Source organism: Pseudopodoces humilis, chromosome 19 (assembly GCF_049639895.1).
Source record: "Pseudopodoces humilis isolate 2021_Gansu_Grassland_sample_001 chromosome 19, ASM4963989v1, whole genome shotgun sequence".
Lineage (NCBI taxonomy): Eukaryota > Metazoa > Chordata > Aves > Passeriformes > Paridae > Pseudopodoces > Pseudopodoces humilis.
Window position 1 is genome coordinate 3,838,028 of NC_142218.1, and position 25,450 is coordinate 3,863,477.

Genomic DNA, 25,450 nt, shown 5'->3' on the forward strand with positions numbered 1-25,450 from the left:
TATGTATTTTTTGTAGCTTTTTAAAGTAATGTATGTTTATTGTAGATGGGCAAATTACACGCTGTGATGTTTTCCTATATATTTTTCTTCTGTTTTTTTTTTATTTTTCAGGAAACAAAAATCAACTGTGTCCGGCTGGCAACAAAAGGTATGTGGGTTTCTCTTTCCTGCAAAACACAATACCAGAAATGTAAAAACTGCAGTGGTGGCACAACTTGATTACAGTTCCTAACCATAAGAACCAGCTTCTTTATTTCCTCTTTTATTTTTATTTTTTTTTGTAAAGGAAGATTACCAAGGCAGAACAACAATTTCCAGGACCACTCCTCTATATTTGTGGCCTCTGATATTTTTTTAACGCAGGGTATAATTCTCTGTGGTTCCTCCCTCCCCTCATTCTGTTGACAGCTTTTCTGTCCTGAGGATGGTCCTTGCTGTTGGCAGAACATCACTGAAAAAGTGACATTAACTTCCTACTCAATTTGTTCTCTGCACAACTGTACCAAGAGGATAAGAGGAGATCTCGTGTAAGCCTAACCTCGTACACAGCGGGGCACAATTCCTGCATCACACCATTTTCATGGTGTAAGTGAACAAACTAGGAGAGAGCAGTCCTGATTTCCATTGTGCTGAGCTCAGAGCAGGCTGAGCTGCCAGGTCACACAGAGCAAACCCAAGACAAACAGCCCCAGGTTGGTTCACAAGGTGTAGCTCTTGGGGGACCAACAGCGACAATGTCTGAGCTCCTTCTCAGAGTTTACAGCTGCTTTTAACAACTCTTCTAAAGATTTCAAAATCACCCCAGGGGCTACTTTTCCAGAAAAGATGTCAGACATGAATTTATTTGTAACACGGTGTAGCTGTAAAAGGATTTCCCCAACATGTTGTAGTCTGCAAAGGAGCTGTAGGGAAATGCTGGGGCATTGCCATGGGCTGTGCTACAGATTGCTCTCCATTCCCAAACCTAGCTTTGCCAGCCTGTGCTCTTGCTGCTCTGCTGTCATGTGAAATACCTGCATGGCTGCCTGTGGAGGCTTTGAGAGTTCACCAAAACTGGCAGGAACCCAGAAATCCTTTGAGGCACCATCCCATTTTTTGCCATTCTTTTCCATCTATTTTGACTTGTGGCAGAGTTTAATGACTTCAAGGTCCTTTCTCCCGATCCCTTCTGCAGCTGAACTCGTAGAGGAGTTGGGAGGGCTCAAAGAAACCCCATTAGCCATGTGGGATCATTTTCCATCTCCCTGTGGAGACAGCCCCAGGCACTGGGGTGTCTGCCTGGAGTTCCCAGCTGTGCAGCTGTTTTCCCTGCTCAGGCTGGGGAGTGCAGACTGGTGGGGCTGTAAGCAGTTGTGTCACCACTGAAAGCCGAGGAGGAGGAGCCATTTCTGCCATTTCTCCTTCTCATCTCTGGCCCTGGTGCTCCCCATACCCTCTTGTTCCTTTCCTGTTTAAAGTTTATTGTGAAATCTTTATTTAATTCATTCTCTGGGTTACAGTCTATGTGTCTCAGTCTGTGTGTCTCCTTCCTCTCAGTTTTGTCAGCCGGTAGAAATGTGACCATTTCAAATACCTGATTTTGGCTTTCTGGTGGTAGAAAAAGAGCAGGACTGGGTGAAATGAATCTCCACAAGCTTTTCCAATAGCATGGTCTCTTCATGAGATCAGAGATACTGGATTAATTAAATTTTGGAAACCTGTAGTTCCTTCCATTTCAGTTGTTTATTTTTCTGGAGCTGGTGGAAGAATGTTGTCATGCTAGGAGGAAATATATTTGCTCTGTGACTATTCAAAAGAAATTAACTTACACAACTTGAAAAATCCCATTCTGGCATGACCTTTTTCTTGCACTCTGTGATTTGGGTACCTCAGTGAAGTGTCCCAAAAGTGTTTGACCTTCAGGTGACTTCTGCAAACTGAGATAATTTTCATTATCCCTGTTAGGTCACCAGGAAGAGTCACTGAGCCACCCAGTCACTGAGTCCCCCCTTCTGTTGGTTCTGAATGCCACCTCTTTTTAAAAAACAATCTCTTGCAAGGATTAATTTAATAAGGGATGGCTAGAGCCTGAGGATGTCTAGAGCCACTGCTTTTTGGTGCTCTTATTCTTTAGTTTTTTCTTTATTGACTTGAATGGAAAATGACAAGAAATGATGGTAGTTCTGGTGTTTATTCTCACTGTCTCAATTTATATCACTTTTGATTTATATCACTTTTGATTCATATCACTTTTGATAGATAGTGATTCGTATCACTTTTGGTAGATATCTTATTCCTCTGTGTGGAGTGCAGAAATCTCTGTGGAAATTCTTTTCCTCTTGCCCTGGCTCTGAGTTGCTGTAATTCCAGTGCCTGGCCCTTAGCAGGGAGCCAGGAGTGCCCCAGCTGTGGCTGATCTGAGCTCTCCAGAGCAGCTCACAGCCAGGGGAGCACCACGAGCTGGGTAACACCTGCCAGGGCACCTGGGCAGGGCCAGCAGCTGAGCAAAGGCAGCTTTCCCACACTCTCAGGTGTCCATCCCTCCTGAGGCTGCATTCCCACCACAGGTGAGCTCCAGATGGATAAAGGGACCAGCCCTGGGGAGGGGTGTTGTACCTGGGGCAATGCACAGAGACACTCACAGAACTGTAATTACACCATGTCCTGATCAAGGGCTGATAGCTGGAATGTTCTAGATGACCTCCTGTGTCTGTGCTGTCTCCTGTCTGCTCATTAGATTGATTATCCTTAATGGCATTGCTCTGTATTCCCCTTTATTTGCATTGGTGCTTTTCTGAGGATAGAATGAGCAAACCTGGAGTCTGCCTTGAACAAAACCAACAGAGCTGCCAGAGAGGATTCCACTGTGGTGTCTTTGGTAGGAATCAGGAAAAAAAAACCTTTTTGGATTCAGGATTAATCTCAGCATAAAAAGCTCTGCTTTGAGTTGGAACCAGAGGAAGAAAAAAAATTTTGTTTTAATGCAAATAAATAAATAGATAATACTGGTGCCAGACTAAATGCTGATTTTGGAATAGAGGCCTAATTTTCCCATTCCTAGACATTTGTCACTGCAGCAGCTCCATTAGCACCAGTGAAATGAGTTCTGATTTACACCAGTGACAGGAAGATTAGGATCGAGTCGTGTTTAAGCAAGGCAAGAATTCTCTTGAAGTACTGGATTAACAAGGGCACTAAACGTGAGTGTGGGAGTAATTAGGCAGTGAAATGTGTTAGGCATGTGTTACTGGGGGATTGTAACACATCCTGGGTGTTGCTGCAAGGCACCTGCTCAGAGCTGAGTGTCTTTAATTACATGAGAGACGCATGGAGCTGTTCCTAAGCAGGCTGCCAGGGAGCTTGCTTTCTGTGTCCCATTGCCACAACACCAAGAAAAGGAAAGCAGAGCACTCTTTAAAAGTGGTTTATCCCACAAAAAAAAAAAAAAAGAAAAAAAATATCTTTGGAGCTTTCCCAGCTTTCTTCCCTCCTCTTTAGCCAGACATAGGCTGCTCAGATGAGCCCTTTTCAGTTCAGCCCAGCTCTGTGCAGGAGCTCTCCCAGCTCTCTGGTGGTGCTCTCTCCTCGTGGCTCTCCGTGTGCTGCTCCTGCTGAACTCAGTTCTTGCGGTGGCAAGAAAAAGCTCTCAAATCCTTTCGTATTTGTTTATTAAACATTGGGAGGAGGAGGTGGCATCAGCATTTCAGAGCAGCAGGTCCTCCAAAGCAGAGCCAGGAGGTCCCCAGCTGGGCCAGCACATCCCCAGGGCTCCTTTCCCCCCATGCTCCAGGTGAGGGCTGGCTGCTGCCATGGACTCACCACCAGCCTTTGCTGGGGTGACCTGGCATGATCCATCAGAAAGCTCCCTGCGTTCCTCCACTCTGTGTAGCCATCCCACACTTTGCCAGCATGTTAAACATTATTAACCTTTTGTATCTACGTATGTATTTTTTTTCAGATTCCTTGGTCTCAGATCTCTTGCCACTTCCCTCCTCACATGGGCTACTCTTTTTTTTTAATTACTGGACTAATGTTATCTTTCACAGCATTAGGCACTTGGATGCATCTCATTAACATAAAACACTCTTTAAAAATGTTTATAATTAAACCCCAATTTAACAGCTCTCTGCCATACAATTTTCATTCAGATGGGTTATTTATAGGTTTTGCCATTTGGTTTCCTTGACAGCGTTTGTTTTAATATGTCCCATTCTTTCTGAATTAACTGACTTGTTCTCCCTGTCTTAAAGCAACATATTTATATCGACACTTTATTAGAGAAAATTGCAACCTCTTACCAAGAGAGAGCGATTACCTCTTGTATTCCTAAAGTGCATTAAATTAATTTCACAGTGTAATTGAAACCAAGGCAGAGGGCTCATTAATGGTTCCTTATCTCCAAATACCCATTTCTTCTTGCCTTAAAATGTGAGTTCTTGCAAATGAAAGAATGGAACTATAATAACCATTATGAGGTACATTTTTATTTTTTTTCCTTTTTTTTGTCTTGTGCATGCTGCCTGGGAACCATTTTGCTTGTTCTTAGCAGTGATAGGTAGACAACAGGTGACCACGCGAAACCCGCCCAGCCTCTTGAGCACAGGTGATTATCAGTTCAGGAAGAGGAAAACTGGTCAAACTTCCAGAGGTCTGAGCAGCTTCATGACTTCTTGTTTAATACTTGTTTTGCATGAGAAATTACTTTTACAGTTGCTCCAAGTACTGTATAAAGGGGGGCAGTGCTTTCATGGCACTCCTGTAGTGCCGAGGTGGAGATCTGCCTGTGCTGAGGGCTCAGCACCTCTTCAATCTTCACAGCAGCACTCGAGGGTGATGGAAGAGCCCCCTGGACCCCTCTCTGCACAGGATGAGTGACCCCTGAGCCTGCTCGGAGCTGAGCTTGCATTCCCAATGAAAGGAGCTGTGCCACTTTTTGGGGCTGATTATTGTGCTGATTCGTAGACAGCTGAGTCCTGCTGTCAGAGAAATGGTGGCAAGGAAAGGAGAACTTGATTCTCTAAGCCCTCTGTAGAAGAACAGAGCAACTATAGAAACTATAGAAACTGTAGTTTCTATAGAAACTTCTGCTGGAGCCAGAGATGCTGCAGAATTGAGCCTCAGCAGCAGCAAGTCACTCACAGTGGGGTGTAAAGTCACTCACAGTGGGGAGGTTCAGAGCCTCTCAAGAGTTTTGCAGTTTCCATCAAAAGGAATTTAGAGGTTTGTGTGCCATAAAATTGCCCCATCTTATGTAAAACTGGGACTGGATCATTGCTAACTCCAGAAAATTTAAATATAGAGGGGAGATCCCATCAGCTTGTGGAAACAGGTGCTTCTTCTTCAGCCTGGTGTGGACAGAATGAGTGGCTGGGATGTGACAGTGTAACATGAGATTAATGGGAAAGGAGGGCTGTTTTTCCAGTTTTTAGATGGTTTCCATTTCTCTAGGAATACTCCTCTCCCAGTGCTACATGGTTATTCCTGCCTAGCTGTGACTTCCTCACCCAACAATTATTTCAACTGCACATCAGGACAGCTGTGATGATACAGGGGCAAAAAGGTGCTGGGATTACTGGGAAGTTCAAATGCACTGGGAAAAAAAGTCCTGATTTTTGGTAGTGCATCAACATGGGAAGAAGGAAACTTCCTGGGAGAATGTTGGGACCTCAGTAAAGAACCTGGGTCTGAAATGTGACCAGGGAAATCTTGGGCTGGAGTGGGAGACTGCAAAAAAATCACTGGAAAATGAGGAAGGAAAATGTTCCTGCTGTTCCCACACAGTTTTGCTGCACATGAAAACTGTTGATTTAATAACTCCTGCTCCCTCAAATCCATTGAAGAGGCTTCTTTTGTTTCCTGAAATACATTCTGGTTTTGTAGACAGATAATGTATTTTTTAAACAGATCTAATCCCACTTCAAATCTGTTTGTTGCTGCATTTTGTCTTCTAATACACTAGAGTATTATTCCTTTGACAGGTTTATTCTGTTTTGTGCTATTTACTTCAGAGGAGTTTATCACACTTTTTAAGTTGAATGCATGAAAATGTTTGTTTGGGTTTTTTTTTCCCCCTGAACAAATTTCTGCCTTCTGAAAGTTATTTTTTAGCACAAGTTTTGTGTATCACAATCCCTTTTGGGGCTTCGTTATCCCAGGGCACAGCTTTGAATTAGTGCAGAACCTGCAGAACGGGATGAGGCCAGGAGTGAACTGAATTTGGTATCTCCAGCCCAGTGTCCAGAGGTCATTATCTACCCCAGAGCTCTCCTGCATTGCCAGACCCTAATCTTGGGCTCCCCAATTAAAATAAGCAGCTAGAGGGAAGGGGAAAAGAAGCACGGTATTTAAGATAAAATTTTGGGTAGTCTCTCAACAGGAGACTGAAAACATCACCTTTTTAATTCAAAGCATCCACTGCCAGGACACAAGTAGCTTCAGGAAAGAAAGGTCTTTGGAGAAAACTAAAATAAAATATATTATAGCTGTGTGAGCCAAGCCCTCCAAGAATTAAAGCAGACAAGGATTTACCTGGAACACTGTGAAGGTTCTTGTCCCTTTTCAAGACCCAGCTGGTGGGAAAAGGTGCTCTTGGCCATGTGTTGGGGCTGGCCCTGAGCCAGTGTACATTCATCTTTGTTTGCAGATAAGTTGGTAGCCAGATAAAGGAGTGGAAGTTAAAGAAAAGTCAGTAGTTGGACATGAAAGCCACAAGTGGAGGTCAAATTAAGAAAATATTTCCTTTGGTTTAGTTTTACTTAGTTTGAGTGCAGGGAGCATTAGGTGATTCCTTGCTTATAAAATGTAGGGGCTTGCTTTTCATTTCTTCAGCTTGAAAGTTTGCAGGAAGAGCTCCTTGGGCGTCCCTTGGAGCTTCTTCTGCACAGGGCTGAGAGGGGGCAGCAGCATAGGCAGAGGCAGGAGGAAACTCTCATGTTTTAGAGGACAGTGGGGTTTCATGTTCCTGTCCCTCCCACCAACTCATTTGAGTGATCAGGATTTTGTCTCCATTTCCTGATACCTGCAGATCCTTTCTAGGTGGGCCAGCCACTGGGCAGGTACTGCAGATCACTTAAAAGGATTTTCATAGGGTTCTTTAACATAGGGTCTTTAACAACACTCCCAAAGGCATGACAGACCCAGGACTGTTACAAATACACGGTGCCCCTTTCCTTAAATAGAAAAGCCAGGATTCAGAAACGGGGCTGATATTAACGAGCTCCTGAGCTTCTTCCAGGAGCAAGGCATTAAAACTAAACGGTTGCATTAGGGTATGTGACAAAATTACAAGGTAGGTGTGAGACTGTTTTGTAGTATTATTATTGTAGAGGAAAAGAGAAATCTTCATTCCAGTCTTGCTGCTCCAAGCTGGCAGAGCGCGGGGAGCGCGGCGGTGTCGATGCGGCGCACGTAGGGTGTGCGCACACTGACTCCTAACGCTGCCCAGCTGGCTGCCTCCGCTGGGAGAGAGATTCCTCCTCCCCAAGCTGCTGCCTCAGCTCGGGGTGAAGCCTCACAGGGCAGGGGTTCGTAGGTCACCCTGCTACTTGAGGCATTTTTGTCCAGTTGGGCTCAAAAGGTGATTTTATTTCAGTGATTGCTTTCTGCCCACCCCTGGGCTTTGCTCGCTGGTTTTACAGCTGCTGTGGGTGTGGATTTCTCATGATAATCATGATGAGAGCAGGGTAGCTACTCAGAGGGAAAAGTCAATAATTGTGGTGAATCTGTTATTTATCCATAACATTGTCAGGCACTGAGAAGCCTTTGCCTGTTACCATTCAAAACGTTGATCTCCCTGTGTCTAAGACTTTACAAACAATAAGTCATATCTATACATTTGAACTTGTCATGTTGGTAATTGTACTTGGTTTCCATTTTTATAATTTTGAGCTGGTTTTTAAATACAGTTCTGCAAAAGTGAAGAGTTAAAACAGAAAAGTGCTCTCACTCCCTGAACCATCACACCACTTGTTGGCATCACACCAGCTCTCTTCAGCTGAGCTCTTCTTCCAGGGAAATGTTATAATCTTTCTTATTCTTGGGGACCATATATCTGCTTTTAGCACAAATTAGGGGCTGCTGTTCTGAAGAGAGAGGAAGAAAAACTGGAAGAAAAAGGAAAAGCCTTTGTGCTGTATTTGCCTGGAATCTCCAGAATCAATTATTTGCTCAGAGCTATTTTTTAATTCTCATTCAGCTTAGCAATGCTGATCTTGATGCCTCACTGTGTGTTTACCTTCATCTTCCTACAGATTCCACCTGTAAGCCTGAAAATCCCTCACACAAATTCTGGTCTTTCTCTTCAGGACCGCTTTGTTTTGCTGCTCTCTCTGCTCAGAATATGGTTGAAAGCTTTTGGCTCACAACATTCTGTCTATTCCTTCTGAGCTTTGTTAAAGAAATGAGTGTGTCTCGTTATAGTCTTAAGCCCGTGCTGTTTGCAGCCCTCAATAACTGGAGGTGGAAAATTGCTGTAGTGACGTTGTGTGTGGTGATCCTTTTTGTGATATCCATTTTCTAATGAATTGCAACACAGAAATAGCCAAAGAGGAATCTGGCTTTTAGATGTGATGAGCTGTTCCACTCTGTTGGCTTGTGGTTCATGGAGACACCAGCATCATGCACAGATTTCTTTTCAGTGCTAATACACAGCTGGAGGGTGTGGTCAGGCTGATGCTGGGTATTTCCACATCAGGATATAAAAAAGTGCCTTTCCACCTTTACCTCAGTGTTATCATTCCTGGAGGTACCTGTCTGCCCCTGTGTTTGCACATCAGACTGTGTTTTATAGATACAGATATTATCAGGAACTGCAAACATGAGGGAAAACATTCCTGCATGCAGAGCTGCTTTAATAATTTGTAGGCCACTCACATAGAAAGCATCATAAAAAAATAAATAAAGGAAATCGTGTTTACAAGTGATTTGAGAATAGCTGTCTTTTGAATACAAGCCTCTAGGTCTATTAGGAGATTTTGCATTCAGCCCACTGCCTGGCCATTATGTGCTGCAAAGAAATTACTCCGATTGTGCAGATCATTTCAAAGCATAATGACTGGGAGCCCAATATTTTTCATTAATTTTTCTGGGTTAAATAATGCTCTGAAGTAATTTTTCTGATTGTTTTTTGTTCCAAGATTGGATTTCTTTCTGAAGAAGCTGTGTTCCTTAGGTGTTACAATTTTTAAACCAAACCTTATCATTTCCAGACTCGTCCCCTTGCTGGTTCTTTCCTGTCACCTGGATGTGGCTGAACCTCCCATTTCTTGTGTTGCTTCTCTCATTTTGTCCCTCCCTCCTTCACACTTGCATTTCCCTTTACTTGACTCTGAATATTTGACCCAGCTATCCTTAGAATAATTTTACTTGATTTGTTTTCTCCTCCTGTAAGCTTTGGGATTCTCTCCTCCAGTGTCTTGGCTACTGGTGATTGTGGTGCCACTTCCATTGCAGGATTTTGTGCCTCACCAGCTGGAAATCTCACATAAATACCTGACTTTTCCTCCTGCTTATGGCTCTCTTGAATTCTTTTTCCTGGCAGCGTCATTTTTTTAAATAGTAATATCGTAATTGCTGCCTAAAGTAAAGAATGTTTCAAATTGCAGTTTGTGAAATAGGTTTTATGGAAGAAACTTGTATTATCAGCCCTGCCTAGCTACATGCACTCAGTAATCATTCTTTCCTGGATGTTTTCCAGAGTGCCACCTCCACAGAGGAGGTTGCTTTATATTTTGTGGCTTATTTTCAAATAATATACCTGTGCAGAAATTGCTGGGAGAGAGATTGCCACGGTATCTTTTCCCTTAGATGGCACTGCTGGTTTTCCCCAGAGGTGCTGGCACTGCCCAGGCTCCCCAGGGAATGGGCACGGCCCCGAGGCTGCCAGAGCTCCAGGAGCGTTTGGACAGCGCTGCCAGGGATGCCCAGGGTGGGGTTGTTGGGGGGTCTGGGCAGGGCCAGGGAATGGGTTTGAGCATCCTGATGTGTCTCTTCCAGCTCAGAGTATTCTATGATTCTATGAATCAACAGCAGCATGGCCAGATTAGACCTTAATTAAAACCTTAATTAAACCATCAGTGTGTGATGATCCAGAAACCTGACTTCTCATGGGCTGATGAGCTGGACAGCTCTGGGAAATTGGTCATTTGCCCCTGCCCTGCCCTCTTTGCATCTCTGCAGCATCACCACAACTGCAACTCCCATGAATGTGCTTCCTGTACTGTCTCCTGCCTCACTGCAAGATGCTGGATCTGGGAACTTTGGAAGGGATTGAAGAGAAACAAAGTCATTTGGGCAGCTAGGAAAGGACTAAAATGTTGAAATAGCTCTGACTGACCTGTGAAGTGCTGGGAGAATGTCAGTGCCTGTGAAAGCCAGAGTCTGGCCCCTGCTGTGGCTCCTGGGATGGTGCATTTTGTACACTACATCAATGAGTGTCTCTGAGAGCAGCAGCCTGCTGGAGTAGATAAGGCACAGATAGGGAGTCAGGGGACCAACAGTCTTCACTCCTCTGGCACTGCCTTCTGTCATTTGCCTTCCTTATTAAGAAATGCAGCTTAGGGCAGAGAATTGTGCTAGTCTGTGTTAGTGCAGAGTAATGGGGTCCTGGCCTCTGTGGGGGCTCTGGGTGCCACTGAAATACACACACTAATAACAGTGGTGACCTCTTCTGTGTCTTACTATTCCAGTAATAATATAGGTATATATATGAAAACTATCCAGCTTCTGTTACAAGGAACAATTCATTCCAGGAAATGTGGTGGAAGTAACCAGTAGTAAATACAGTTATAGTTTGTTTTCATTCCTTTTTAATGCCAGCAATATATAAACATGTTTTTTTCAGAAAGAAAAGGGTGGCCCTCAAGTGCAGTAGTGCAGAGATTTGCAAGTGTGTTTAAAGATATTTGTATGAAGTGGCCATCAATGGGCTGTTGTGCTGAGAGGATTTCAGATCCTGCATCTCTATAAAGGAGAGAAGCAAAACTGGATTCTGAAACAGCGTTTGTCAGGAGCAGCAGAAGTCATCTCCTGCGAGAAACAGCTCACACAGCTCCTCCTGCCAGGACAGAAATGTTCTTACCTACAGCTGGGGCTGGTGGGAAACCAGAGCAAGCAGAGGAGATTTCGACATCTGCATGGAAAATATGCCAGAACAGCAGGAAAACAATGGACTTTAGCAGCAATGTTTCATTGCAAGGCTTTGAGAATGAATCCCAGAGCCAGGAGTTTGCTGACACTGTCATATTCTCCATTCCTAGGCACTATTAGCTGAGACAACTTACAAATGGTTGGGCTGGTAGCCTAAAGGAATGGCTGGGCTTTGCCAGGAGAGATAGAGTTGCCCAGAAGATTGGAGTGAATCAGTCACTGCAGTGTGGAGGTGTCAGGATGGATAATGAGCCTTTCTTCTCCTCCTGGAGCTGCAGGAGCCTGCAGTGGGGTGGGAAATAGATAAAAACACTCTGACCACACATTGCCTGGAGTAACGAGCAACAGGCTGGCAAAATCAAACCTATCTGGTGGGCTGGAGGATGGACTGGACAGAATGTTCTTGTGTCTTCTAACACAGCTCTCACTTCATCAGGGTATTCAGATGGTGCAAAAATGAGGAGTGTCTGACGGTGCTGTTTATAGTAGAAAACCATTCTCCAGCACCTATTATTTGGGGTCATAGGAGTAACTGCAGCTCAGCTGAAGGATAATTTGGAGTACTTCTGACTTTCACTTCAAATGTATAGAGTTTTAGCCATTTTCAGGGAGAAATTGTACCTTTCTCATTGCCTTTGTTGTGTGACAGTGTGGGGATTGCCTGTCTGATGGTGTATAGCTCACCTCTTGGACACATTTGCTGCAGGATTGTGGGAGAGCTTGTCAAATAAAGATGGAAATATGCAACTGATACCTTATTTTATTTTCACGCTCAGGAGTCCCATTAATGCATTTCAGACATGTGAGCACAGAAGTTATCAGTGAACTCTTAACTGAATGGGCAAATTGGTGTCTGCAGCAGAATAGCAGAGCTGTCAGGGGCAAAAGCTGACAATGATATGTGTGAGTGCAGGAGCCAGCCCTTTTTGCTTGGTAAATGTTGTGTTTTGCTCTGGCTAAACCAGATTAACAGCTTAGCTGTAGGTAAAGTGAAATCGTGCTTTTATCACTGCATTGTCTCTTAAAGCATATTTAAGCAGTTTAATGTGTGGCAAAGAGGCAAAACAACACCCCAGTGACAATAACACTGCTGTCTCACCAACATATGGACTTGATTGAATATTATCTCCCCAAGCAAGTGACTTCATGAGCAGAAGTGATTCAGATTTCCTGAAGATCAGCAGCACAGAGCTGTTAAAGGAGCAAAACATTACTGTCTTCTGATGTCAGCCCTCTGTGTTCACCTTTGATTCCCTTTCCCCACCACATTTAAGCTGCAGAGGAAGACCTGGCTGACTCCAGCAGCAAAGGTGAAGCCCAGGATAAGAGTGGATCTCATGTAACATGAATTCATTTAACTTTGTGGACTGAAGTGGTGGTATTTTTAGAAGTAGTTAAGTGTAACAGGAATATAATGAAGATAGGCTTATTTAGTCTTTAGAGTAGCCATGACTCAAATCTTGTGGGGCTTTCTAAATCAAGCTCAGTGGCTTAAGCTATATCTGGAAATATTCTGTGCAGCAAAAGTGAAGTCAGCAGAGCTAAGGTCTGCAATGAGGACTAATGAGGTCTCAACAACAGGTCAGCTTTCTCCCAGGTGCTCAGAGCAGAAATGCTGTGCAAATAATGGTCCTAAATATGTTTTATTTTCAGGTGTGTAGATTTCACTTGTTAAAAAACAAACAAAGCAAACCCCTCCCCCCCCAAAATTTCAAATAGAAATTACCATCTCTTGTTTGGGCTGGAGAAGTCATGCCTGGTGTGTGATGTTAAAGGGTGCACCCTGGGACAGTGGAAGGTGTCCCTGCCCGTGGCAGGGGGTTGGATTGAGATGGGCTTTAAGGTCCCTTCCAACCCAAATCCTTCCATGATTCTGTGCTCTGTATGTGGGATTGTTACATGTATATCTGTAATGGCTGGTTTGAAAAAGCCAGGCCTCCCATCCATGGAGAAACACAAGTGTGAGCTGATTTTAGAGGGAAGAGAGTTTCTGCCAGAAGTATTATTACTATTATTGCATGTTACTGTGCTCACTATTTCGATGAGTGAAGACTGCAAGTTCATTTAAACTATTTGAGATTAAAATTAGAACTGTTCTCCTGTTTCTGGGTGCATGCTGAGTGCTTCAGAAGAGTAAATGCCCCATTACAGTATAACTTAGTAAAATATTAGACTCATTTGCACTACACTGGGATTTTACACCCTATTACTGCTCTGAATTATCTGTCATTAGCCCTCATTAAAGGCAGATTTGGTTAGATGGACAATTGTCTATTGCAATTTGATTGCAAATATGTTGTTAGGCTTTCAAATGAATATTTAAAGTGGATCATTGCACAGTTTGCCTACAAATTCTTTTTTTTTTTATCTTGTCCTTCCTCTCCCTCCATCTTTTAAGGAGCTTCCACCCAGAATTCCAATGCAGTGGAACCCGAAAAGCAAGTTGACAGCACGGTGAAAATGGCTGGAGTTATAGCTGGTCTCCTGATGTTTGTTATTATCCTCTTGGGAGCAATGCTTACCATCAAAAGAAGGTAAGTTTCTGCTTTGCTTCCATCGTGCACCTCTGGGCTACATTGTTGGAGTTTCCCAAGGGAGAGTAAATAAAGATAAACATTCTTTATGTGTGACAGGGAGCAGCAGTTAATGCCTGTTACCTAACACTGACACTAAGGGTTGTAGGCCCAGAAGAAATACCAGTTCTGGGAGATCCAGCAGCAAAAGAATGGTTGTTATGCAAAAGAGATAATGGTAATTAATTGATAATTAATATCAAGGGATAAGTAGCATGGAGAAGTACAAGGGGGTAAAAGAAGAACCTCTCCTATCAGGAAAGGCTGAGAAAATTGGGATTGTTGAGTCTGGGGAAGAGAAGGTCTGGAGTGACTCAATTGTGCCCTTCCAGTACTTGAAGGGAGCCTACAAGAAGGATGGAAGAAACAATTTACGAGGGCCTGGAGTGACAGGACAGGGGGGAATGGCTTCAGGCTGGCAGAGAGGAGGTTTTATCAGACATTAGGAAGAAATTCTTCCCTGTGAGGGAGGTGAGGCCCTCACACAGGCTGCCTAGAGAAACTGTTCATCCCAGCCATTTTCCCAACACTTGAGTTTTCTGATGCTTTGGCTGTCATAACTGCTAAAACATAAGTTATTATCTCCCAGATAGCACAGACAAACCCCCAAGCAAAATTACTGATAATGCAGAATGAGTCCCAGAGGTTGGACACTGAGGATCCATTTGCTCCATGTGAAAGTTCCCAAGCTCCTGCTGAGCTGAGCTGGCCCCTGAGACACTGCACAGGACCTTCACCTGGACTTGCCTGGTCCCTGAAGCAGCAATATTTGGTGAATTTGGGTGCAAGGTCCCATGGACAGAACTTTGCTCTATCTGGTTTTGCCACAGGCTCTGTGAACCTGGGCAATTTCCTCCAAAGTTAACATTAGAAAGGAGGTGAGTTGGGAGTATTAGTAATCTAAATTCTCCCTTTTCTCTCCTAGAGCTGGAAAATTACAGTTTCCTGTGTGTTGTTTCCCCAGCCCCTCCCAGGGCAGACAGGCAGAGTCCCTGCAGTCTGTACCTCTGCTGCAATTTGCACGGATACCCGCTGGAAGACACACTGAAATAAGGAATAAACTGGCTCATTGACTTTAAAATCTTTTCCCATTTAGAAGCTCTGAGTGCAGGAGGAGGTTTGGGAGGCTGTAGCACACCTCCAGCACCTCCAGAGCTGCTGAGCACATCCATTCTGGGCTCCCTTGGATGGGCTCCACCAGCCACGTCCAGCTGGGGCTCGGGGCTGCATATGGACAAGTGTTCCCTGGAGATGAACTTCAGCCTGTCAGCCTCATTTCATTTGTAAACTAGTGTGGGTTGGGACCAGCTTTTATAAAAGGAGAAGCTGATTTGGACCACAAATTGATTGGAACTTCTGGAGGAGCAGAGCTGAAAGCTTGAGCTCTTCTGAGAGAACAGTTTAACAACAGAGTTCTCTTTTTATTTTGCAAACAGAAGCATTTGGGGCTTAAGCTCTTTCATTCCATGTTTGCATTAGCTTCATTTTAAAACCAGCTCCCTTCCCAGTGCACCAAGGCCTTGGTGTACAAGCAGTGTAGACTTGCAAGGCAACAATTCAGAAAAATAGGTTTAATGAGCTGAACTTGAGATGTTGTCTTCAAATGGAGACAGAAAATATCCCAGTGACATTTGTCCATTGTCCAGGGCATCACAGCTCAATGGGAACAGGCAGGGAATTTCCTGGATAAAGCATTATTTTAACCATTGCAGAGAGCAGAGGAAGGAGAGGGATTAGAAGAGAAGGAAGACATTGGTTTGAGATAAGCACTGGTATCATCAGGAGACTCTTTTATTTCCTGTGAGACTCACCAGGTCGGCAGCACGCTGCTTGGAACCTTTCAGACACAGAGCATGAGCAAGCAGTGCTCAGCTGCTCACAGTTTCAGCAGAACAAATTGCAAAAATTCCAGGAACTCAAAAAATTTCTGGGGGCTGATAAAGTTTTAGATGGTTTAGTCAGATATGTGAAGCTAAATTAAGCCAACCAGTGTATTTATGCAGTGGAAAATTTGGGTTTGACTCTATGTTTGTTGTCTGAAAGTTTTAGTTGAAACTTGGGGCTGTCTAAAGCCTGCTAAAGTTTCCATATCTGTATATCTATGTCAAAATTGTGTGTACATATAAATTTCTGTTTTAAACACGACTGTCTTAGAGTATTTAAAATCAAAACCATTAACAGTTTGTTTTCTTGCTTTTGGGAACCCACTAACTCCAGGAGTTAAGTCATAGTATCATCAGTACATGTATATGACATAAAAATTGCTGCCACATAATGGACAGAAACTTTATCCAAGGACTTGTAGTGACAGGACAAGGGGGGCTGGCTTCAAACTGAAAGAGATTAAATTCAGATTGGATATCAGGAAGAAATTCTTCACTCTGAATGTGGGGAGGCCCTGGCACAGGTGCCCAGAGAAGCTGTGGCTACCCCTGGACCCCTGGAAGATCCCCAAGGCCAGGCTGGACAGGGCTTGGAGCAGCCTGGGACAGTGGAAAGGGGACTGGAATGATCTTTAAGGTCCATTCCAACCCAAACCACTCTGTGATTCTGTGATAATTTAGCCTGTTAATTTAGAGGTGGTTATCAGTGGCCACAGGAGTGTATGTGCCCACAAAAGACACAACCACACTCTTTCATTAAAAGATACATATCCTGAAATATCTCATTTTTATTGTATGAAAATATTTCTAATTCTCTAAGGAGCTTGTTGTTCTTTCCTTAGTATTATTTAAATACATTTGTGTAACAAGAGAATACAGAATCATTTTGTAAAAACCAGAAAAATAAAGACTTTTTTTCAGGAGAAAATACCCTTTGACTTTTCCCCTCCCCAGAGGATTTAATTTTGGTCAGTTCTGATTTCATCAGGGCAGTTTTAATTCTGATGTAATCATGACTTGTATTTCTCTGGAGTGAAGAGTGTGACACCTCTCAGGCTGGTGTGTTTGAGCAGACAAAGCCTCCACTGACCCCTTTAAATATAAGACTGAATAAATAGGATCAGACAGCCTGTCATGGGTGCACTGTAAATAAGTTCTTTAAACTGCTATTGGTAGCAAAAATGGAGATTTGGGGCTATGTAGGGTCTAAGATTATTTCCTCCTATGAAAATTCAGCTCCTTATTCTGGATTAGGATTTAGGTTGTTACCTCAAACCAATTAAATAAAACCCCAAAGCCTCTTGGGCATACCCAAGCTGTAGGACAGATTTAGGAAAAGGGACATTTGAACATTCAGGGAGCAGTGTCCCTGCTGTGTTCCTGTTTCAGGTGGGAGACAGGCAGGGGTTTGGGTTGTTTTGTACATTTTGGTTTTTTCTGAACCATAACTCTGACCAGTTCTCACAGTTAAACTTTGAAAAATTCTTTAATAAGTCCTTATTTCAGACTGCGTATTTTGGAAGAATTGGAGTCAAAATGTCCAATTCCAAAACACAACCCTCCTTTTGTTTGACTTCCTTTATTTTCTGTCCTCATGGAGCAAACCATTCTGAGCTTTCCTCTGCAGCCTGGAGGGACGTGCAGCTTTTTAATGAGGGCTGAGAGTCTGGTGGGACCCCAGATGTCTGTGGCCCAGAGAGGACAGCAGCAGAAAGAGCAGCAGGATGTTCCAGGGAACAGTTCCAGTCGATAGAGCTGTGTGAGCTCTGGTCCTGGCCTCTCACAGGACTTGGTTTAATTGAATCACTTTGGGGCTTTCAGGGGTTCAGCTCTGAGTCCTCTCATTTTCTACATCTTGGTCATGTTTCCCTTTCTTTAGAGGCTCAGTGGAACTTGGATTTCCTCAGGGAGGCTCAGTGGCAATCGCTGCTCCTTACCTGGTGCATTGCTGGGGTTTGTAGAATTGCTGCTTTCAGGAGATAATAGAATTTACTTAAAATACATCCAGATGTTTCTTGGAATCAGTGCCATTCAAATCACTTGGCATACATCAGGAATCTGGCCAGAATAGCAGGTTTATAGCAAAGGCATCATCAGGAAAACCATGGTTCAGTTTAATCCTCGTGAACTGTTCTTTACCCCATGTGTGCACAGCACAGAGGGTGATGAATCTGTTCTGAATCTGAACCTGCTTTCCACATGTGCTTATGGAAGTTGTGTTGAGAACAACCACAAAAGTGAACACTTGAAAGCTGCATTTGTATTTCTAATTATTCCTCATCATCCTAGTATCTTCAAGGATGGCATTTTAAAGCTGTGCAAAAGGTTGAAGTTTGTGTTTCACTGTTTTTCCCTGTCTCGACCACTGCTGTGGCTTCTTGTGACTTGTGGTAAATTTCTAATACCCTGGGCTAGGTCTGTCTTAAGCCAGTCTTTTTAGAGAAGCCCCCTTCCAGCTGTAAAAGGAAAAATATCTCCTCTTAAGCTACAACTGATTGCCAAGGCTCAGTTTGTGTTGCTGCTCAAAATGTTGTGAAATGAATTGTTGAGAAACTGTGGTAGAAAATGCTTAATCACAGTGATGCAGAAAGCTAATGCCTGCCCCCAGTGCTCAGCTATAAATATGGAGTGATGCTTGAATTGTTAATGAACTATTTGCATTTTAGAGTTTGATGAAGCTTGATTTATCATTAGACAATTTGCTCATTGTCTAAATACTCCAAAATTGTGATGTTCTTACATTGTCACTTCCCTATTTATTATTTGTATTAATAGCTCTGACATCTTTCTTTCCATTTCAAAAATATCAGAGCACTTGAGAGGCAAAATTGCCCATGTTACTGACCTGATAAAGTGAGGGAATTAAAGGTGAGGGGATTTATTCATGGTGGCAGAAGTGGAAACACAACCTGTCTCCAGTTCAGTATTTATTTATTCCTCACCAATATACGGCTCCTGAAATAAGCGTAGGCAAATAGTACAGAAAACAACACAAATACTTTTTATATTGGAAAAGAAGCCTGGAGTTCATCTAAATCTAATTATGTGCTTTTCTCTTTTTCTTCTTTTGGATATTTTTGTTCATCTGACTGGCTGTCAATATTTAGAAGAAATGCATATTCCTACTCCTATTACTTGTAAGTACTTGAATGGGAATGAGGTTTTTCGAGCATGTTCACCCTGTGGTAATTTTGTGCTTTGTTGTATTCTTTTCTTTCTTTTTTTTTTTTTTTTTTTCCATTCCATTTATCCTTGTCTTTTCAGCAGCTCGTGTTTTATTTTCCCAGTTGCACATTGTTATGTTTTCCCCGTTTTCACACTGCACCTGTAGCTGTGCCTGCAAACATATGAATGTCCACAGATATGTCAGTTATGGTTTACAGCTCTTCAAACTGGATGTTCATCTTTAGATTGGATATCAGGAAAAATTTCTTCACCAAAAAGGCTGTCCAGCACCAGAACACGTGGCCCAGGGAAGTGATGGAGTAGCCACTGAGGCATTTAAAAGTTGTGTAGATTTGGCAAGTGGGGACAGGGTTTAGGGATGGACATGGCAGTGCTGGAGGAACAGTTGGAGCTGATGATCTTGAAATCTTTTCCAACATAAATGACTCTCTGATTCTGTAAATGCTAATGGACAAATATAGTGTCCCAAGTGCTCCTTTTTAATTGCCCATTGCCCATAGCCAGACTTCAGGGAAATTCACACCTGAAAGTTATTGTTGGGACTTTCTGAGCTATGGATGTAAGCTTTGTAAAAACCTTAAGGTTTCTGACACCTGGGAGTTGACATTATCCCAGCAAACATCCCTGTTCCTGGAGCTGCCAGGTTCTGAGTGTTGGTTTAGATCATTGGATGATGAAGTGGTTCAGATATTCAGATCTAAATCACCTGTCCAGTCCTAATGACAGTGCTGCATAATGAAGGCAGTTGTTAAGGCACATGAAAATGCTTCACACATCGATACTTCCAGAGCCATCTGTTGCCTAAAGACTGAGGGGCTGGGAAGCAATCAAGGCCAAGCTGTTTCTGCCATGATAATGGCTGCCTGAGGATCCGGAGGAGGAGAGGGCTGGATCAATGATGTGAGGAAAAAGCCCTGGAGAAGTGAGTTGGACACCTCTGCTGCCATCAGAGGGCTGGGAGGGAGGAGAAGGCAGCTGCTGCTGTGGACAGGAGCAGCTCTGCCCTCTCCAGCTCTCAGAAGCAGCAGGAGCCCTTTCCCCAGCCCCTGCCAGACCTGTCAGGGCTCTGAGGCCAGCCGAGCTGTCCAAAGAGACACATCAGCCCTGACAGCCCCTCCTGGTCTGCTGCTCCAGGAACTGCCTCCTTTGCCCCTTCCTGCAGCTCCTCTTTGTCTCCTCTTGGCTCTTTTCTCTGGAAGATGTTCAGCAGGTCAGCAGAATGACAGGTGCTGCCATTTTAAGGGGAGCTGATTTCTTTTCCATGTGAGTTGCTTTAAGTCCAAAGAAGAGGGCAAAGGAGGATCCCTATGAACCACTGCTTAGAGGGATTTTGTTTCTCCATGACCTGTCAGGACGCTGTTGGAAGAGGAACCTTTCCCACTTTCCAAACCTGTGAGGAGCCTTAGGACACCATCACGAGTCTTGACTTTGCCCAGTGATGTAATTGTAAATGCAGAGTAACTCCATTTCCTCTAGACCTCACCCTGGCTACCAAGAATGAAATTTGACCTCAGGTAGTCAGATCAAAGAGGAGGTTAACTAAGTGTGAAGTAGGGGATGGTTCTGACCCAAAGGTGCCAGAGCTAGTAGAATTTATTGATAGAACCTTTCCTCTTCTGCACATTTCTCACGTTTTACTGTTTGGTTTCCTTACAACCAGTAGCCCCACTGCCTGAGAAATTCAGTGCCAGGTTTCCCATTATAATTGTCTTTTTCCAGCAGGCACTATGTGGTCAGCATGTTCCCTGCTTCATTTTATTTTGAGATCTATGTGTTTAAAAAGATTAATCAACTTCCAAGCCCTCTGTGACCCATTTTACAGCTGCACAGCATTGCTGTAAGCAGTCAGCTGAGGATTGCTCTGCCAGAGCAAGCACAGGGGTCCCTAAGGGGTCTATTTGCTGTGGGTCAATTTGCTAGACCCTTTTTCCTTAGGGAGCAGCACAGTGACTCAGGAAAAGTGAAGAGAAAACCCTCTGGAGGGTCACCCAAGCCTGGGGTTGCAATGAGCTCCAGCAGAGGCAGAAGGAAGGGTTTTAACAAGGTTTAACGAGGCAGATGTCCAGCCTGCAGCACATCACACAAAGCCAGAGGTGCCATCAGGCAAGCTGAGTGTTCATAGGAGCCACTGGAGATTGGAGCTCAGCTTGCACAAATCACAGAGCTTTTCCTCCCCAAATTTTTCTGCAAAAAGCTCATTCTCAGCTGTGTGCTGCTGGTGTCCCAGGGCCAGCTCTGCAAGCTGGAGCATCCTGACTCAACAGCCACCTCGCCAGGAAGGCTCCCAGCACCAGGCTCTGCCAGGCAGGCTTTGGTTCATGTGGACACTTGGGAAAACCAAGCTCTGATTTGTTTCTTTTTCCCCTTGAACAACAATTGAGGTAAAAGGGATGTAGCAGTAGTGGGGGAAGAAAGCAGGAGAGCCCATGTTGTGAAGTTCTACTGAGTTTCACATTTCAAGTTTCACATGAATAGGGTGTTTCATTAGAATTGCAGATGAAGATCTGAAATTGCTAAGGACTGTGCAATTCTTAGACAAGCTTGATTCAAATTGCTCTGGACTCCTATGAGCAGAAAGGTTGGATTCAAGTTTATTTTAAATGTTGTGGAAATAACAGCAGCAATATGGTTATATACAGATTTTTTTTTAAAATAGAATTGGTTTCTACGCTATGACCTTGCATGAATTATTTAGTCCTGAAGCAAAATTCAGTTGAATGTGTTACCAGTATTGAAAAGCAGGTTCCCAAATAGATCTGCTGGCAGATCCTTAAATGTGACCATATGGACTGTATCACTTCACGTTTGGTTTCGGTTTCTGGACTCCAAAGCTGTGCTTCTTAGAGCAACAAAAGTCTGATTCAGATAATTCCTCCTAACCCTTTGTGATCTTCTATACAGGCATTTCTTCTTCTTAGGCAACAAAGTCTCCCATCTTAACTGTTCCAAATGACTCTGAATGATAATTCTATTAAAGTCACAGAGACTTTTTTCAGGAGTACCTGGTCTTTACAGAGACAGGCCACAACATTTTGGTAATCTCTAGACTGGAGTTCTGCCCTCAGCCAGTCTTGTCTTCTGCTGTAATTCAGGACTGGAAAATCTGATTCTGTGAGATGGTTGAGTACCTGCAGCTCTGACTGGTGAAACCAGTCCAAAATATTCACTTACAAGAGCAGCTGTTTTGGGCATGCATGGTTATGGTTAAATAGGGATTCTTGTATAGCAACACTTGATAGAAAACTTCCTACAACATATAGGAAAGGATGAAAGAGAAGGCCATAAAGATCTTTAACAGGCTTTAAGTGGAAATACAACGCAGGAGGCCTTGATTCCTAACTTGTAACTGATCGTGCAGGGTCGACATTGTGTTGTGTGCTTCAGTTTACCCATCAGCAGTGGCTTCTGAGTTGAGACCCTGTGAGGAGAAAAGGATGGAATTAGGAGTTCTTGTCCCGGTGCACTCCTTGCATCCCTGTGCCCAGGGTGGTGCCTGAAGATTTCCAGAGGAGTTACTCTGTATTTACACCAACATTTACACAAATGGTGTCCAAGGTTGGGACAGAATTGCTGCTGTCTCTGCACTTCATTTAATGGGCAGAGTAAGATACTGACCCAGCCAGGTCTGGAAGATGTTGGTTTTACTCCTAGCTGAAGCTGTAAAACACTGACAGCAATTCATCCAGTTTACAGAAGGGTTTGCATTTAGTGACAGGCTCCTCTTATGCAACAGTATTTTCAACCGCAGCAATCCATATAATGATTTTATTATTTGCTCACCAGGAAAATAAATGGAAATGTTTTCTGTGTGTGGGTTGTTTGTTTTGGTTTGTTTCTTTCTCCTGGGCTGGGTAATGGCTGCAGAATGAAATTTAATCAAGAGGAATATGAGACCAGGGAAGAATTTCTGGAAATACAGATTCATGTATGTGTTACAAGCACTCAGTTTAATGTTATTTATAAGAAAAGAGCACTCGATGGCCAAGATGTTTTTCTTTTCCCCTGAACTGGCCAGAGCTCCAGGGACATGATTGCAATGTAGGAAGTCCCTTCAACTCCCTCTGGAATTTCACACCAATTTTAATTGTTGGGTGGTTTCAGCTGGGAGTTTCTTTCCATAGGAGAGATTGCAAAGGTTATTAAGCTAAATTTATACTTACATTTTTTGAAATAACAGAATTTATGCTGGATTTATTGCCACCATCTGTGGGACATTTGAAAAGAAAAACTTCCCTTTATTTATAAGCGTACCTCTGTATAACCACATTCACACATAAATATCTCCATGTATTTCCATGGATGGTGGGATCTGCCTGCACAGGTCAGCTTGCTAAATCAGGATTTTAAGAAGAAACATTCTCATTAGGTGCTTTTCTCATCAGATGATGGAAAAACAGGATCGTTAATCAGTGGCTATGCCTGTCTAATGAAAGCAAATTAAAAAAAATAATATATCAAAATGCAGCAAGCAGATGAGATGTGATTTAGGACGTGTCTGCATGGTGATTGCAAGCCTAAACCTTGCAGAGGGCAGGTTTGTGGCTGTCTGTACCAGCCCAGACTTATACTTGGATGGCTCCTATGTGCACCTGGCTTGTCTAAACTTTCTCTGGTTGTACATAAAACTAAATAAATATAAATTAATCTTCCACAAGCAGTGATTAATTTGATCAAGTGAAGCTTAGATCACACTCTCAAGAGCCTGTGCTTGCATACCCACAGTGCAAAACGCTCAGGGCATCTTTTGACTTCTCTCTACTCCCTTTCTCCTGTCCTGTGCAGTTTGCTCTGTGACATTGGCCTTTGCTCTTTGCTACACCTTTACTGCAGCAACCTCCCTCTGCTCCTGCCACAACCTGGCTTCATCAGGGCAGGTGCTAAAGCTATCAGAGCACATGCTGTGGTGGGGATTTGCCCTTGCAGTGGCTCTGAGAAAGCTGCCCAGGTGCTTAGGGCAGAATTGCTTCCCAGCCCTGCTCAGGAGGAGACACTTCCCATTCCCCAGCCCCTGCAGGCAGCGCCCCTCTGGTGTCTTTTCATGTTTGAAGACCTATCAGCTCTACTTGATTTTCTTTTCTCTAGATTAAAGGTCCACATTTCTTTGGCCTTTGCTTGTAGATCACATTTTCCAGCTTTGCCTCTCGTGTCCTCCTTTGTGTGTGCCCCTGTAGCACACGCCTGCTTTGAAGAGCAGTGCTGCAGCAGAGCCCTCTCCAATCCTCAGAGCAACAGGATCACCCAGATTATAGCACAGCCCCCCTGGTTTTAAACCAGCATGAAACCATTCTTCTCAATTGGATTTGTCACCAGTTTAGGGCATGGAACCCCTTTTCCAGTTGATCTGCTGTTTGCCCAGTGCTCTCTGGTATTTGCATGGCTCATCACTGCCTGCCTTAAATCAGAGCAGACTCCATCACAAATTACGTGTGCTCCGAGGAGTTTACTACGCACAATTCTCTAAAAGGAATTTTTTTTTTATTTCTTTTTTTTTTGGCTTTCTCAAATTGCTTATTGAAAATGAGGGCAATATGCAATTTGTGTCTGTAGGAGGAAATTTCACATTTAACTTACATGATCTATACCTAATGTCTAAATTACCTGTGCCTGCAAATCTACACCACATTGTACATAATGCATCCTGGCAAAACATCTAAAATTAAATCTGTCAACATATATGCATGAGAGTTCTCCAGGAGTGGCAGCTACAGATTTAATGTTCATGCATGTAGAATTGATAGAAAAAGTTAGAGAAGAGTTTGAAGCTGATTTTAAAAAATAATCCCTGACAGTCATCCAAACCTCCACGAAACAGGAATCTGATCCTGCAGATACTTCTCACAGAAAATATTGCTGGAGCTGCCTGATTAATGCCTATGGCAGTAAATGGTTTGTGCTTGATACTAAATTTGCATTCCTTGACTGTTTAAGTGGAACTCCCACAATTTTAATATAGTGCTTCAGATTTTACGTCTAGTCTCTGATAAGAGTCGAAGTTTCAAAAAAATAACCAAATCAAATCTCCATAACTTTTTTCCCCCCAAATTCACACTTAGTTGTGTCCACTGCCAATGGCTTTTCTCCTTTCTTTAGTGGGGTCAACATCAACTGCCTGATTATACAGCTGGTTTCATTTTTTCACTTAACTTTAAGCATCTTTCTGTCTCATCCCTCCTCTGTGTGTGTGGTGCTTACAAAAATCATCTCTTCATTTCCAAACCTTCTCAAACTGAAAAGAGCAACCTGGTGAACTCCATCCATGGCCTCCTGCTTTCTTCTTGCCACATTTCCCTTGAATGTAAACCAGCATTAAGATCATGTTATCCACATCCTGACATTCTGTGCCGAGTGTTTCAGACTCTTCTTCCCAATATCTGCCTGGTCCTTTATTTCCTCCCCTTTTCAGCTGCATAATGCATGAGTGGGGAAGTGTCTGCTCGGTGTGGGGTGTCAGCTGTGCTGGGGACACGCTGGGCACGCAGCCAGCCCCTGGCTGACACTGATGCTCCCACAGCAGCTTTGTTGGGGTGTTGCAGTGGCTCTGTGCAGGGCACTGGGGACAGCAGGAGCCGTGTCACCGGCCTGGCTTGTCAGCGATTCACAGAGATCTCTTGGAGCGCCCTATTTTTGGAAACAGCATTTCTAGATAAATGCTTTTCCAATTCCAAAAGGCGTTTTGACGTGCTG

At 43.5% G+C, this 25,450-nt stretch overlaps 1 protein-coding gene across 7 annotated transcripts in view; it reads left to right on the forward strand.

Moving 5' to 3' along the window:
* The window catches only part of PTPRT (protein tyrosine phosphatase receptor type T), a 436,478-nt gene that overhangs the window by 349,820 nt on the left and 61,208 nt on the right, over nucleotides 1–25,450 (forward strand). For 4 of the 7 annotated variants that reach the window (XM_088064391.1, XM_088064395.1, XM_088064397.1 and 1 more), the window contains exons 13-16: nucleotides 112–148; nucleotides 4,526–4,582; nucleotides 13,523–13,658; nucleotides 18,688–18,717. In XM_088064391.1, coding sequence (XP_087920517.1) covers nucleotides 112–148; nucleotides 4,526–4,582; nucleotides 13,523–13,658; nucleotides 18,688–18,717 — 260 coding nt within the window. The remainder of the gene's footprint in view (nucleotides 1–111; nucleotides 149–4,525; nucleotides 4,583–13,522; nucleotides 13,659–18,687; nucleotides 18,718–25,450) is intronic. The other 3 variants (XM_088064393.1, XM_088064396.1, XM_088064398.1) reach the window with 1 other exon arrangement.